Source organism: Saccopteryx bilineata, chromosome 2 (genome assembly GCF_036850765.1).
Source record: "Saccopteryx bilineata isolate mSacBil1 chromosome 2, mSacBil1_pri_phased_curated, whole genome shotgun sequence".
In the NCBI taxonomy this organism is placed as follows: Eukaryota; Metazoa; Chordata; class Mammalia; order Chiroptera; family Emballonuridae; genus Saccopteryx; species Saccopteryx bilineata.
The window spans coordinates 281,741,716-281,756,740 of record NC_089491.1 but is presented as its reverse complement, the minus strand read 5'-3'; the positions used below and the strand labels follow the sequence as shown (position 1 = coordinate 281,756,740).

The window sequence follows — 15,025 nt, the reverse complement described above, 5'->3', positions numbered from 1 at the left end:
GATTGTAAGGTATTGCCTTTTACCATCAATAGTTCATACAATTACATTAAACAGATGTGTAATTTATCTTTTTTTAAAATTTTATTTATTCATTTTAGAGAGGTGGGAGAGAGAGTAGGGCAAGGGGAGGAACAGGAAGCATCAACTCCCATATGTACCTTGACCAGGGAAGCCAGGGCTTTGAACTGGTGACCTCAGTGTTCCAGGTCAATGCTTTATCCACTGCGCTACCACAGATCAGGCCAGATGTGTAATTTTTTTTTTTTTTTAATATTAATATTTTTTATTAAATTTAATGCAGTGACATTGATAAATCAGGGTACATATGTTGAGAGAAAATATCTCTAATTATTTTGACATTTGATTGTGCTGTATACCCCTCCCGCAAAGTTAAATTGTCTTCTGTCACCTTCTATCTGGTTTGATGTGTAATTTTAAAAATTGATTGAACTTAAAAATATCTGAAAAGTTAGAAAATCAGTATTTAATTGATAAAGGCAAAAATTATTGGGTATGTTTTTTTAGGCAATTATTTTGATAGGAAAATAAGTTTTGAAATGTTTTACATATTCTTATTGCAGTATGTGTTGAAATACTAAATTTATTGCAGTGATACAAATTACTTTGCAGTACATTTAAAATATTTTATAATTGATAGACCAGTTTTAGAGTTTGTATATATCCCGTTTTATCATGTGTTTTATAATTACTTTTGTATTGGAGTCCTAGCACCCAAAGATCTCAATTCCCCCCTCTACAGAAAGATGGCTAGTCTAGTATGAGTCCTTTGAAAACTTGTCTATTATTATAAAAGACAATATATGGATCACAAAATATCATTCCTCTATCAAGCATTATTGTTCTTTTGGAGTACCTTCTTCCTCTGCTTTTGTTTTAGATTGATGAAGTTGCAAACATTAATGACATGGATGAATACATTGAGTTATTATATGAAGATATTCCTGATAAGGTTCGGGGTTCTGCTTTGATCCTGCAACTTGCTCGAAATCCTGATAACTTGGAAGAACTTCTATTAAATGGTAACTTACATTTATAAAGATTAAAATCAGAAAAATTGTTATGAAATATGATTTTTAAATTTACTATATTAGAGAAGTAAGCTAAAATTATTTATGCTACACTTAAGAATGCACTTATTTTCCAGCTTTTTGTTACCTTCTTATTCATATTTTTAACATGCAAATGTAACATTTAAGTATTCTCTGGAGAATTCAAAAATCATTTAATTTAAATAAGGGAAATAAAGCATGAATGGTACTATTTCTTTTCTTTCTTCTACACTGGAACACTTTTTTATTCTTTCAATTAAGATGCAATATGAAGCTTTTGACGTTTGTACACATTTCAGCCTGAAGGACCCTCTTTCGTGTCTCTCATAGGGAAGATCTGCTATCAATAAAAATCTTTTAAATTTTTGTTCACTTAGGAATGACTTAATTTTTCCTTGTAGTTTAAAGGATAGTTCTGATAGATAAAGAATAGTTGGTTGATTGTCTTTTTAAAAAACAACAACTCACTTTGAGTATGTTGTCCCACTGCCTTCATGTCTTCATGATTCCTGATGTGAAATCTGCTGTTAATCTTATTGAGGCTCCTGTGTACATGTTGAGTTGCTTTTTTCTTACTGCTTTTAACATTTTCTTTGTCTTTTGTCAATTTTACTATAATGTGTTAGGTGATATCTTTGAATTTATCTTGCTTGGATTTTGTGGAACTTTTTGGATGTGCAGAATAATGTTTTTCAGCAAACTTGGGAAGTGTTTAGCTATTATTTCTTAAATATTCATTTTGTTTTATTCCTTTCTCCTCTTGGAACTACATTTTGTTTATGTTAGCTAGCTTGTTGCTATCCCCTTGGTCTTTGAGGCTCTGTTTATTTATTTTTCATTTTTTTTCTTTCTGTTCCTAAGACTAGATAATCTTAATTGACCTGCTTTACATTTGTTGAATCTTTTTCTAGTTCACATTGCTGTTATGATTTCTAATGAATTTTTCATTTCAGATATTGCATTTTGTAATGGCAGAATTTCTACTTGGTTCACTTTTTTAAATAATTTCTATCTCTCTATTATATTTTTTGGTGAGACGTCACCTACCTCTCATACTTTTCTTTGATTCTTTCAGTATGTTTTCCTTTAGTTCTTTGATTATATTTTCAATAGTTGATTTTAAATCTGTCTTGAAAGTTCAACATCTGAGCTTCCTCCGATAGTTTCCAATGACTACTGTATTTTCCTAACAATGGGACATGCTGTCTGTCCTGTTTCATTGCGTGTCTTGTTTTTTTTTTGGTTTTTTTTTTAAATGTTGTTTTGAAATAATATGGAAACTGGAAATCTGATCCCCACTCCCTCCTGGGTTTTATTTATTTATTTATTTATTTATTTTTGTGTTTTTGTGAAGTGAGAAACGGAGAGGCAGAGAGACAGAATCCCGCATGTGCCCTACCAGGATCCACTCAGCATGCCCACTAGGGGGCGATACTCTGCCCATCTGGGGCATTGTTGCATGTTGCAACCGGAGCCATTTTAGCGCCTAAGGCGGAGGCCATGGAGCCATCCTCAGCACCTGGGCCAACTTTGCTCCAGTAGAGCCTTGGCTTTGGGAGGGGAAATAAGAGAGAGAGAGAAAGGAGAGGGTAAAGGGTGAAGAAGCAGATGGGCACTTCTTCTGTGTGCCCTGGTTGGAAATCGAACCTGGGACTTCCACATGCTGGGTGGACACTCTACCACTGAGCCAACTGTGGTGGGCCCTGGGTTTATTTTTGCTGTTCATTTGTTGAAGGAGTTTACTGGATTATTTCTGTACAGTCTGTATTCTTTGTGCAGTCACTGAATCCTCTGCTCAGTTAGTTGAGTGGTAGCTAGTGATTGGATAAAGATTTCCTTAATGCCTGGCCCTAAGTGTTCCAGCTTTTGCTGAGGGGTTCCTCTTGCACACATGCACACGTGTGTGAGTGTGTGTGTGTGTGTGTGTGTGTGTGTTGGAGCGTGTCTTCAATGCTCAGGCAGATCGTATACAGCCTTAGCTTCACTTCCTGCTTGTGTATTGCCTCTGGGTGGCCAGAGATGGGAGATTAGGACCTTCCCTGGTCTTTCTGTTGGTTGTGCACGTTCCAGACACAAGCATGGCCTTCTGGAATCCCAGGAATATATATGTTGGAGCTTATCAAAAGACCTCTTATTAACTCCAACTGGCAAGGCTACTGTCCATCATTGCCACATCTCCACGAGTAGTTTTCAACAAATGCCCTGGGTAAGCGTGCACAGTGCAAGCTCCGAGGCAGGTCACGGAGAGCCAGCCCTGGGCGCAGAGCGTCCCCACCCATGTCCCACTGGGTGAGAGAGTGGCAGGTCATGGGAGGACGGTTTCGGGAGTGCCACACTCCTCTGCCTCCGCCACTTGCTGTTGGGCTGCTGTTTTTCACAGATAGCAGAGAGTGATTTTTCTTGTATATTTTGTGCATTTTAGTACATATTATTTTGAGATTACTTTATTATATTCTTTTAAAAATTATAATAGAATTTTAATTATGATTGCATTCAACTTGTATATTAATTTTGTATTTTGACCACCTGTAAATTCTGTAATTTTCTTCTGGCTATTTCTTGATAACCCATGTACATTCCTGTGGCTATATTTGTATTGAGCTATTTCTCTCTTCTATACTAAAGGAGAAAAGTGAAATAAAATTTTTGAGAAGTAGGTCACTAAAGCTATGCCTGAGTTCATGATATTGTAGTATATCACTTTCCAAAGAATGTTCTGTGAAAAACTATTTCCTCTGGATTATAGTGGTAAAAGTTCAGCCTCTTTATTAATTAGTACTGTTAGAGTCTTTGCTCTAAATATACACTGCCTGTCTACTTACTTGATTCTAGAATGATTTTAGAGTCCAGCATATATAATATGTGCTCTGCGTTGTGAATATGAATAACATGAAATGCCATTATAGGATTTTTTTAGTATGTTTAACAATTTTCTTACTAAGTGGATTAATATCCTAGTGAATTATTATTGTTTTATAATCTGAATAGTCTGAAAGCTCAAATAAAATGAACACTATCCTTATAATGATAAATATTGATAACGCAGTCCGTGAAGTATACTAGATCCTGAGTGCCAAAGAAAGTTGAATTATGAATCACATGTAGCACATAAATATTTTGTTTAATTTTTTATTACTTTAAGAATTGGTAAGCCAGGTAGCAACACTGATTTGAAAACAGTCTCATTATTTTATGTTTACTTAATATGTGGTAATTCTCATTAATCAATTCATTAGTTTCACCTTTCTCGAGATAAAAATCTAAGAGGGATGTTTATTAATCCACCCTGAAGCTAATATTGTGAAAGAATTTTTGTCTTATTTATATCTCTTGGCATCAATTTAACATGATATTAAAATATTAGATTTGTTTTACTTTAAGTTTTATTTAATTATTAATTTGCTTTAATGGAGCTAGTGTTAGCCTGCTAAACTGCTCATTATTTTTTTAGACTTGTGTTCATTTTTTTACTTATTCACAAACACCTTAAATCAGATGTTAAGAAAGAAAAAAATTGGTACTATTATAGCAAGATTACAAGTGATAATGGAACTTAAGAAATAAATGGTCTTACAGATTGATAGTTAGAAAGTAGTCACACGGGTGTAAAGTACAGCATAGGAAATATAGTCAGTAATATTGTAATAACTATAAATGGTGCCAGGTAGAACCACTATGCTGTACACCTGAAACTAATACAGAATATATTGAATGTAAATTGTAATTGAAAAATAGTTTTTGAATAAAAAAATGATCTTGTTATTTTATTGTCACCCAAAATGTATTTATTTTATTTTATTTAAATCATATTTGATTTTTCTGTTTTCAGTACAGTAATAGACTCAAAGCTGCATGTTAGAGTTTTTAAGTAAAAGTTGGAATTCAGTTTTAAAAATAGCTTTCTGTGTTGGAAAGAAGCATCCTACTCTTTTGTCTTAGTTCTATCTTAGCTTTGTTATTTATTAATAAGTAGACATTTGAAACCAATCACCCTTTATACCAGAGGCAAGGCAAATGATTATTTTTGTACTTCCCTTTTATCTTTAGAAACTGCTCTTGGTGCATTAGCGAGAGTCCTGAGAGAAGACTGGAAGCAAAGCGTTGAGTTAGCTACAAACATAATTTACATCTTTTTCTGTTTTTCAAGGTAAGTGTTAAAGTTAAGAAATGAAAGTAGTAGTCTGTCTTTCTCGCTGTATGTGACATTGTTTGAGATTGTAGGTTGTTGGTTCTCTTAGTCCTTTGTGTGTCTGCCCACCCTCTGCCTCTGAGCTCTTACTCTGTTTCTGATTCTCTGTCCTCTCCGTTGTTCTGTCTTTAATTCTGAACTCACCCATGCAAGTACATGTTCACACACATGTGCACGCACGCACACATGCACATGCACCACAGAGTAGAAGAGTGTAATTGTTTAGAGTTGAAGAGTATGGGCTCCGGTCATGGACTGTCTAGATTTAAATTTAAGTCCTGCTGTTTATTAGCTGTGTGATCTTGACTACGTTACTTAACTTCTCTGTGCCTTGGTGTCCTCATCTGTAAGTTGTGGATAGCAACAGCACCCTTTTCAGGTAGTTTTTAGAATAAAGCCTATCTCAGAGTAAGTGCCAGTAAATGTTACTGTTTTACCCACACATGTGTGTGTGTGCGCGCATAAACACATACCTGTTATGCATTCATATATATTATTTTACACATATATTCTTTAGAAAGATGTTTATTGAAACATTGTAAAAAGTTTCTAGCTAATTTCTAGAAAATTGCCTTTCTCTATTCTAAAAAAGTATCAGCATTAGCAAATAAATATTTACTGAATAAATACTTAAATGAATGAATTGTGTAGGAATCATGCAAAACCTCACTGCTAACTTTACTAGTTTATTCTTTGGATTCAGTTTTATTTAATAATAGTTTTGTTATAGTCTTAGTTTTGTTAGATGGTAGTCTGAATTTTTATTTTGAGAGTATCTGAATAGTTAAAATGGTTGTTAATTATAAATGTGTTCTATTTATATCTAATTTAAAAATAACTTCATTTCAGGTAAGGATAGTATGTTAAAATATAGTTAAAGGAATCTCATAATTTCAAGTCTTCCTGGTATGCTATGGGTGTATTTATTTATTGAAATATGTATATCAAATTTATTTTCTACATTGTTTGTATTAGTGTTTACCCAGAACAAATTTCTTTAGCCCACAAGATGTGTTCCTTTAAACACAAACTAATATCTCTTCTTTAAAGCTTTTCTCAGTTTCATGGACTTATCACTCACTATAAAATTGGAGCTTTGTGTATGAATATCATTGATCATGAATTGAAAAGACATGAGCTTTGGCAAGAAGAACTTTCTAAGAAGAAGAAAGCTGATATCCTTTTAGATTGACTTTTCACTTCACTGCTGTTGCCTGTTGCTATGATCTTTGCATAGATGGGGGGTTTTTTGCATTCACAGTATGTACTTGAAAAATGCAAGACCGTTCGATGGTTAAGATGAAGATTGAAACTGTCAGACTAAATATAGCTTGACATATACTTTTTTTCTCTTCCCACTTTGATGACTTGATAAGTTAGAGGGAGCAGATAATAGGGGTCCCAGATACTGAATTAGTGGGTCTCTAAGTAGCTACACTTATGCCCCCTAAGATCCTTTGGCTAACTGAAGTCTGGTTCACAACTGTTGCTTATGTAGTTCTTTCTCTGTGATAGGTGATTTTGATTGGAATGGGTGTGGATTTGGTAATGAACCTAGTTTTAAATTCTTTTTTTCTAATTAAGCACTAAGAAAAATACTTTTCTTAGTATAACATATAAATTTAAGAGGCCTACAGAATGATAGAACCTATGAAGGGAACCTTAGAAATTATCTATTTTAACCTTTCAGAATCTTTTCTGCAACTTTCCTCACAAATGTGTTATTTAATCTCTTCTTTAATAATGTCGTTGCTTATTGATTTAGCTCATGCTGTGATATGCCATTCTATGTATTATAATGTTCTTTGCTTAGTGTACTAAAATCCACTTCCCAATAACTTCTATCCCTGGGTTCTAATCTTGTATACTGAAGAAACATAGAATAAGAATGTTTTCTTCAACATCATAGTTCTTATATTTGAAGATATTTGTATTGCCTCTACCAAGTTAATTCTTCTAGATTGAGGGTCTGATTTATTCATGTCTGTCATTATATGACATGTTTTGCAGATCAGCAACCCATACTGGTAGTTTTCCTTTGAATTCCAAATTTATTGATCTCTTTTAAAAAGTAAAAGTATTATTCTTTTTGTGCAGAGTGTTCTATGTTTCTTTTTTCTTCTTCATTGAATCCCCAAGACACTAAAAATGCACCTCACACACACATAAGCTTTGGCTTTACTTAATTAGGCTCTTTAGAAGTTTAGGAATTTTCTGTGTATGCAATAAGCCTCTGACATCTACATAGGTATTGCCTTAAACTACAGGGATACCTCAATAATTGTGGAGATTTTAGATTATTTCTGGAGTCTCAATTCTCCTCCTGCATGCAGCCTAAGTTCATTTAAGCTGGAGGACTGTGAAGAAGACTACTAGTTGGACATTTAGCAGCCATGGATTTATACATTGTGATTGGGGATAAGAACTGATATTTTAGGACATTTAGTATTCCTTTAAGTGTCAGACACCATTGATTGTAAGATGTACCATTATTTATGAACCACTAATGAAGGGGAAACTGCTTCCAGTTAAACTGTGGCCCATCGTGCATCATCAGACACATCCAGATTCCAGAGATGTTACGATGTGGGCAAATGTGTCTTAGCATCAATGGATTACAGTAATTGAAGGAATATAAAAATGATCTGTCAGAAATCAGGCCATTTCTCCTGAGATATTGCTGTTTTATTAAGTTTTAAGTTTTCTTGCGTTTTGATGCAAGTAGCATTAAATAAGGGATAGTTTTTAAGTGCTTGGGGATCTGAAGTGAGGCTGAAGAAACTGGTGGTTTGTGCAGGTGTCCAGGGACTGTTGGGACCATAAAATGTAATTTTTACGGGGTTTTTTTACTTCTAACTTTGGGATATTTACTTTTTGGCATCTATTCTGACAAGGGTACTAAGAAGCTTCAACCCTAATCCACATGCTTTGACTATTCTGGCCACCTGTCTGAAGTGGAATCCAGTCCTTTTATTAACTAAATCATTCTCTAAGTCAGTAATCTTTTTGGTACATGGACCTCCTGGCTAACCAGTTGAAAGTTAGAGACTTGTGCTCATACCTGAAATACTTGCATGTGATGTCTGGGATTCAAGTATTTGGTGAAACCCAAAAATGTGTTTACCCAAGGAGTCTAAGCACATCCTTGAACACTTGGTTAAGAAGTCCTGTTATACATTATACTGAGCAAAATAAATAAATCAGTAAAAACTAAGAATTATATGATTCCATACATAGGTGGGACATAAAAATGAGACTTAGAGACATGGACAAGAGTGTGGGGGTTACGGGGTGGGGGGGGAGGAGAGGGAGGGGGGTGGAAGAGGGGAGGGGCACAAGAAAACCAGTTAGAAGGTGATGGAAGACAATTGGACTTTGGGTGATGGGAATGCAGCATAATCAAATGTCAAAATAACCTGGAGATGTTTTCTCTGAACATATGTACCCTGATTTATCAATGTCACCCCATTAAAATGAATTAAAAATAAATTAAAAAAGGAAGTCCTGTTATAACACAATTATTGTGCAGAAAATACTATTTTAGTTAAACTGTTTGTTAGAGGAAATAACTGGATAATGGTGCACATGCCGTGTAATTGCCCTGTTCTTCACAGTATTTTTCAGTAGTATTTCTTTGCTTCAGTGAGTGTGGATGATCCTTAACTTGTTCACTTGATGAAGACCCTGACAACCAAACCTTGAGAAAAGAGTATGAAAAAACCTTTAAAAAATACCAGGGGCTTGTGGTAAAACAGGAACAGCTTTTACGAGGTATGACTTCTTAAACACTGAGAAAAACAATAAAGTGCTTACTCTATACTTAGTTTGTTCCATTTTTGTCAGACCAGTAAAGCTAATACCAGAATAACTGAGAGTTTTATAAATTCTTTTATCTTTACCATGGGTAATAATGTTTAAAATTTTCTCTATTATTTTCCACCAAAAGGCCCACTCAGTGTTGAAATGTATACATACTTATTTATTTACTCATAGATAATTTTTAATCCATTGTTTGACCTTTCCAATAATAAGAATCTTTTCTCTCAAACCCTAATATACTTCTGTAGTGAATTACTTTGTTGCTCATATAAAATATTGATGTAAAATTTTTCAAAATATTTATCCTGTTTAATAAATAGTCTTCTTTGGAGGGTTTATTGAGAGATTTACACGTTCACCAGTTTGGTGTCTCATTGATACGATGCACAACCTTATGAAGGTGAGTGAGAATGATCTGGAGCTTTCAAAGGTACTTTCAGTTTCTGCTTTGTAGCTGACTATTGATTTTTTCAGCTTTATTGAGATAATGATTGACATATAACAGTATAAATTTAAGGTATCAGTGGGATGATTTGCTACATGTGCATATTGCAAAATGTTTATCACAGATGGTTAGTTAACATATGCTTTACCTCAGGTAATTACCATTCTCTCATAGCAACATTTAACTATACAGTACAGTACTGTTAACTAGTCGCCGTGCAGTACCTTAGACCCCTGGAATTTATTCATCTTATAACTGCATCTTTGTAATTTGACCAGTGTCTCCCCGTTTTCCCCACAACTCAGCCTCTGGTAACCATCAATCTACTCACTGTTTCTGTGAATTCAACTATTTTAGATTCTGCATACACATGAGAACTTATAATATTTATCTTTCTCTTCTGACTTAATTTCACTTTGCATAATGTCAGCAAGGTCCATCTGTGTTGTCACAAATGGCAGAATATCCTTCATTCTTTATAGATGAATAATAATAGTCCATTGCGTATGTGCACATATGTGTGTGTGTATGATGGTTATCAAAGAGGAAGAGGGTTATTAGCCAATGTCACCCCAATAAGTTTAATAAAAAATAAAACCGACAAGATGTAAGATATAAACCCAAATGTGTAAGTGAACTAAATACAATTTGGATGCCACTTTAAGAAAATAATGGGTTACTATTTATGTATCATCTAGTATAGTTCCTGGCATACAGCAAATACTAAATTAGTGCGGATTTGCCTTCCACCTCAAATATTTGTTAAATTAATTTAATTTAATATTTATGTATATATGTATATATTTCTTCTATTCATAAGGGGTTAGAGGTGACTTGTAAGAATACATGAAATGAAATAGTAAAATAATGAATAAAATCAAGACCGTAGGAGAGCAAAAAGATTATGTTGATCATACTAGTCTACATGATTCTGACTGAAACCTTTCATCTTAACTCTGAAGCTTTATGTTAGTAAAGGCAAAATGGAAATCATTATATGTTACATAATTCTCACCATCAAAAGGGAACAATTACACAAGTATGAGAACCTAATTATTTTTATTACAGGTATCCAAAAGAACTTTTACTTAGAACTAACTAGTAGACAGTGACCTTAACTTTGTATAGTGTAACAATTATATTACTGAATTTCATATGATTATTTCTTGTAGTGACTGTGAGAAGATCAGCTTGAAAGTGAAAAGTGTTTTAGTATCCTTAGATTTAGCTCCAGCTGTACAATACAGTTTAGATTGTAGGTTTTTTTTGTTTGTTTGTTTGTTTTTAAGCCAGAGACCAGAAGGGAGAGAGATGAGAAGCATTAACTTGTAGTTGTGGCGGGGGGGGGGGGGGGGGTTCAGCTGAGCCAGAGATCCCTTGCTCAAGCCAGCGACCTTGGCCTTCAAGCCAGCGACCTTTGGTCTCAAATCAGTGACTATGGGGTCATGTCTATGACTGGCAACCCTGAGCCCAAGCTGGTAAGCCTACACTCAAGCTGAACGAGCCTGCGCTCAAACCAGCAACCTTAAGATTTCAAACCTGGGTCCTCAGGTCAATGCTCTATCTACTGTGCCACTACCTGGTCATGCTGTAACTCTTTTTAATGTAGCAATCCATAGTTGTCGAAGTTTTATTTTGTTTTCTACATGTATAGAATTGTTTTCCCCATCTGCCTATTTTACTATTTGCTAACATACACATTTAATTGCCATTTTATTACTATTAATCTAAGCTCCGAGAGGGTAAGAATCATCATTGTCTTATTTCACTTATTGTATCCTGAATATCATAAGGATGTTATTATGTGTATATGTTTTATGTAACATATCACTCAATAGTAGTAAATGTTTTATAATGAATGAATTAATAACTAAATTTTTTTTTTTTTTTTTTTTTCATTTTTCTGAAGCTGGAAACAGGGAGAGACAGTCAGACAGACTCCCGCATGCGCCCGACCGGGATCCACCCGGCACGCCCACCAGGGGCGACGCTCTGCCCACCAGGGGGCGATGCTCTGCCCATCCTGGGCGTCGCCATGTTGCGACCAGAGCCACTCTAGCGCCTGGGGCAGAGGCCACAGAGCCATCCCCAGCGCCCGGGCCATCTTTGCTCCAATGGAGCCTTGGCTGCGGGAGGGGACGAGAGAGACAGAGAGGAAAGTGCGGCGGAGGGGTGGAGAAGCAAATGGGCGCTTCTCCTGTGTGCCCTGGCCGGGAATCAAACCCGGGTCCTCCGCACGCTAGGCCGACGCTCTACCGCTGAGCCAACCGGCCAGGGCCAATAACTAAATTTTTTTAAATAATTATTTTCTTTTAAGAATTATGTCTGTTACTTTGGTGAGTAAAAATGATTTATTAAATTATTAATTCACTATGCCGATCTTTTAATTCTCATCTGTTTTACTTTTCTAGTTGCTCTTTATTTGCTTTTGAATCTTGCTGAGGACACACGTACAGAACTGAAGATGAGGAACAAGAACATAGTTCACATGCTGGTGAAGGCTCTTGACCGGGACAACTTTGAGCTGCTTATTCTAGTTGTGTCATTCTTGAAGAAACTCAGCATTTTTATGGAGAATAAAAATGATATGGTAACTTACATTGAAATAGTTCATATATGTCATTTTCAAGTTGGAATATTTTGATAAAAAGTAATGACATTACTCCCCTACTGAGATAATTCTGAATGAAAATTTTACAGTAGCAGTAACTCCCTTAAATGGCTTTATTAGGAAATATCATATTTCATCGTCCTTAGTACTCCAGATAATTGAAGCTGATCGAAAAAGATAAAAATCTTTTTCTAATACTATTTTCATATTAGACATAATATACAGAAAATAATTTAAACTTAAGATTGTGCTTCAGAGTCATCTGGCCTGATATTACATTCCCCTCAAGTATTTTTCCCTCCTGCATTTCTGATTATCTGTGTGCGGAATTTCAGGGTAGCCCCGTCGCTTCTTTCTCTCCTCCCATTCCCGCTGGTGGACACAGGCTGTGGATTCTGCTTCTCAGGTCTCCCTGCTTCCCCTTCCCACGCCGCCGCTGTCGGGCCGTCAGAGCATGCTCCTTCCTCCCGCCCTCTTCACGTCTTGTAGGAACTCCAGCAGGAGGCTCCGACGTGCGGTCTTACATTGTGTTGATGCAGTGATCCTGCAGACACTTGCATTAGTTGTATACTATTTCCCATTCTGAAAAATATACATAATACAGAAATATATAAAGATAGAATAAAAATGACCTGCCTTTTCCATGTCATTAAAAAGTCTTAGTTAGAACAATGTTATATTAAACAGATCACATGATGACCTTACCTAGTTTTCAAATATTTAAGTTGTTTAGCAATTATAAATAACACTTGAGTGGACACATTTATACGTGTATCTTTGCCTATATTTCTAGTTATTTTCTAGTTATTCCTAGAAATGCAATTACTGGCTCATTGGCCTTAACTCCACTGAGGACCATTTTAGAACTATGTGCTGATACAGGTCATTATTTCACTGTGTGTTATTGATACAAATGGATTTTCCTTCAGATAGTCTAAACAGACAGTATTTCTTTCTACTCTTTCTGCTTTAAAATTAAATGAAATAGAAAATAGCTTATGTTTATTAAATGACAGTATGCTCTTTGAAAACCTAAGACCAATTTATCAGCTTTAATAAATGCCTTCAATTCTGATACTTAAAATACATGACATTTTATTTTACCCTCAGATGTTTAGTATCTGTCATATTTATCATTAGTATGTAATTATTGGTGATCACTGTATGCTGATACCGTTTTAAGATTAAGCTTACTTGAGATTAAGTAAGTAACTTAAGTTACTAATCAAAAACATTTTTTTAAATTTAGTTATCAAATTTAGGAAGAATATGATGACATAGTGATATATAAACTCCTGATAATTAGAATGTGGCTAACTAGTTTCTTCCCCTTGCTTTAAGTTAAAGTATAGCCTTCCATTTATGTGTTTAGATTAAGTTCACCTTTAGTAGTATGTTGTTTGTTCACAAAATTTAAACTGATTTATCATCAGCTTGTGTCTACTATGTATTAATTAGATTTGAATTTAATACACTTATGTTTATGCTATCAAAATTATCTCAATATTATTAAAATTTTCTGGTAAGACTATAGATTCAGAATATAAATTGTCTCATCAAACCTCATTTTTCAAAATTATCTCAATATTATTAAAATTTTCTGGTAAGACTATAGATTCAGAATATAAATTGTCTCATCAAACCTCATTTTTTATTAAGGAGGAAAAATGGAGGTTCAAAAAGGTAATTCATGCATAAAAACGATAAGCTGTATTTTTACTGTAGATGGTATGCCTTCATCTTTTATTGTAGAAGAAATGCATTTTATGTAAGGACACTGTATAGAGTCAGAATTCTTAACTTTTGAGTGGGCCTCACATCCATGTTTAGATGTAGGGAATTACCTCCTAATTTTGCAGCTGAAGTAGCAGAAAATCAGAGAGGTTAACAGTTTGCTCAAAGAAAGCTCTCTAGGTATTAAGCTTCCTACTTCCTTTCTCTGCTTCCAGGGCAAAAAATTTTTTCTTTATTTTATATTGTTTGTTAAAAAGAACATTTTTAGCAAGATTAAATATAAGCAGTGTTTAAATGGCTGCCAGAAACACTATGGAATTACTTAAAGGCTGAAATAAATTTACTGGTATATTGTTAATAAGTTGACACTTTGCATAGAATGTTTAATAAAAGCATTAATTAACTACACATCCATTTTATAGATATAGAATTGAGAGAGCATTGCATGTTGAGACAATAGCTAAGTTTTGCCTTTGGGATTGGGCTTTTATAAACGCAAGAACCGTGATTAGAAGGCTGTGTCTAGTGGTTAACTATGATTGTACTACCTGACAATTTTACATTTTATTCTCTGCAGTGGAAATACAAATTAATTAAGAAACAACTCTCCAGGTTACTTTATTATTAACTTTTTTATAACACCAGTATGTACTGTTGCTTTTTCAAAAGAAAAATATTACTTAATATAATTAGTAACAGATGAAGCCTGTGGCAATTTTATTTAAAAGGGGTGGTGGGGTGGGATAGCTGATCTATTTGTGAGGTTGTGTTATTTATTTAAATAATGTGTTCATTTTACTGTTGATGTGAACTAACCCTGACCTTGCTTTTTAGAGTTATATATTTTAAAGGAAATTTAGTTTACTTAAAAAAAATATTTTAATTACTAATATAAATTGAGTTTTTATATTTCATAATATTAATACACTATAACAAAAAGGTAATATGTCAGATTACAATATGATTTTAAGAGTAATAACAGGATATACATTCTTTGGGTTGCTTATTTTCTTATTAAATCTAGAGAATTTTTATATTTTGAATATTTATCAGTTGTAGGTTTTGCAGATATTTTCTTCTTCTTTGTAGTTTGTCTTTTCATTCTCCTATGAAGAGAGCAGAAGGTTTTAATTGTTTTGAAGTCTGGTATATCAAAG

At 34.3% G+C, this 15,025-nt stretch overlaps 1 protein-coding gene across 3 annotated transcripts in view; it reads left to right on the top strand.

The window, feature by feature from the left end:
- Positions 1–15,025, top strand: part of KIFAP3 (kinesin associated protein 3) — a 130,252-nt gene that overhangs the window by 14,296 nt on the left and 100,931 nt on the right. For all 3 annotated transcript variants that reach the window (XM_066261117.1, XM_066261119.1, XM_066261118.1), the window contains exons 5-9: positions 899–1,040; positions 5,118–5,217; positions 6,310–6,434; positions 8,932–9,030; positions 11,935–12,113. In XM_066261117.1, the coding sequence (XP_066117214.1) occupies positions 899–1,040; positions 5,118–5,217; positions 6,310–6,434; positions 8,932–9,030; positions 11,935–12,113 (645 nt within the window). The remainder of the gene's footprint in view (positions 1–898; positions 1,041–5,117; positions 5,218–6,309; positions 6,435–8,931; positions 9,031–11,934; positions 12,114–15,025) is intronic.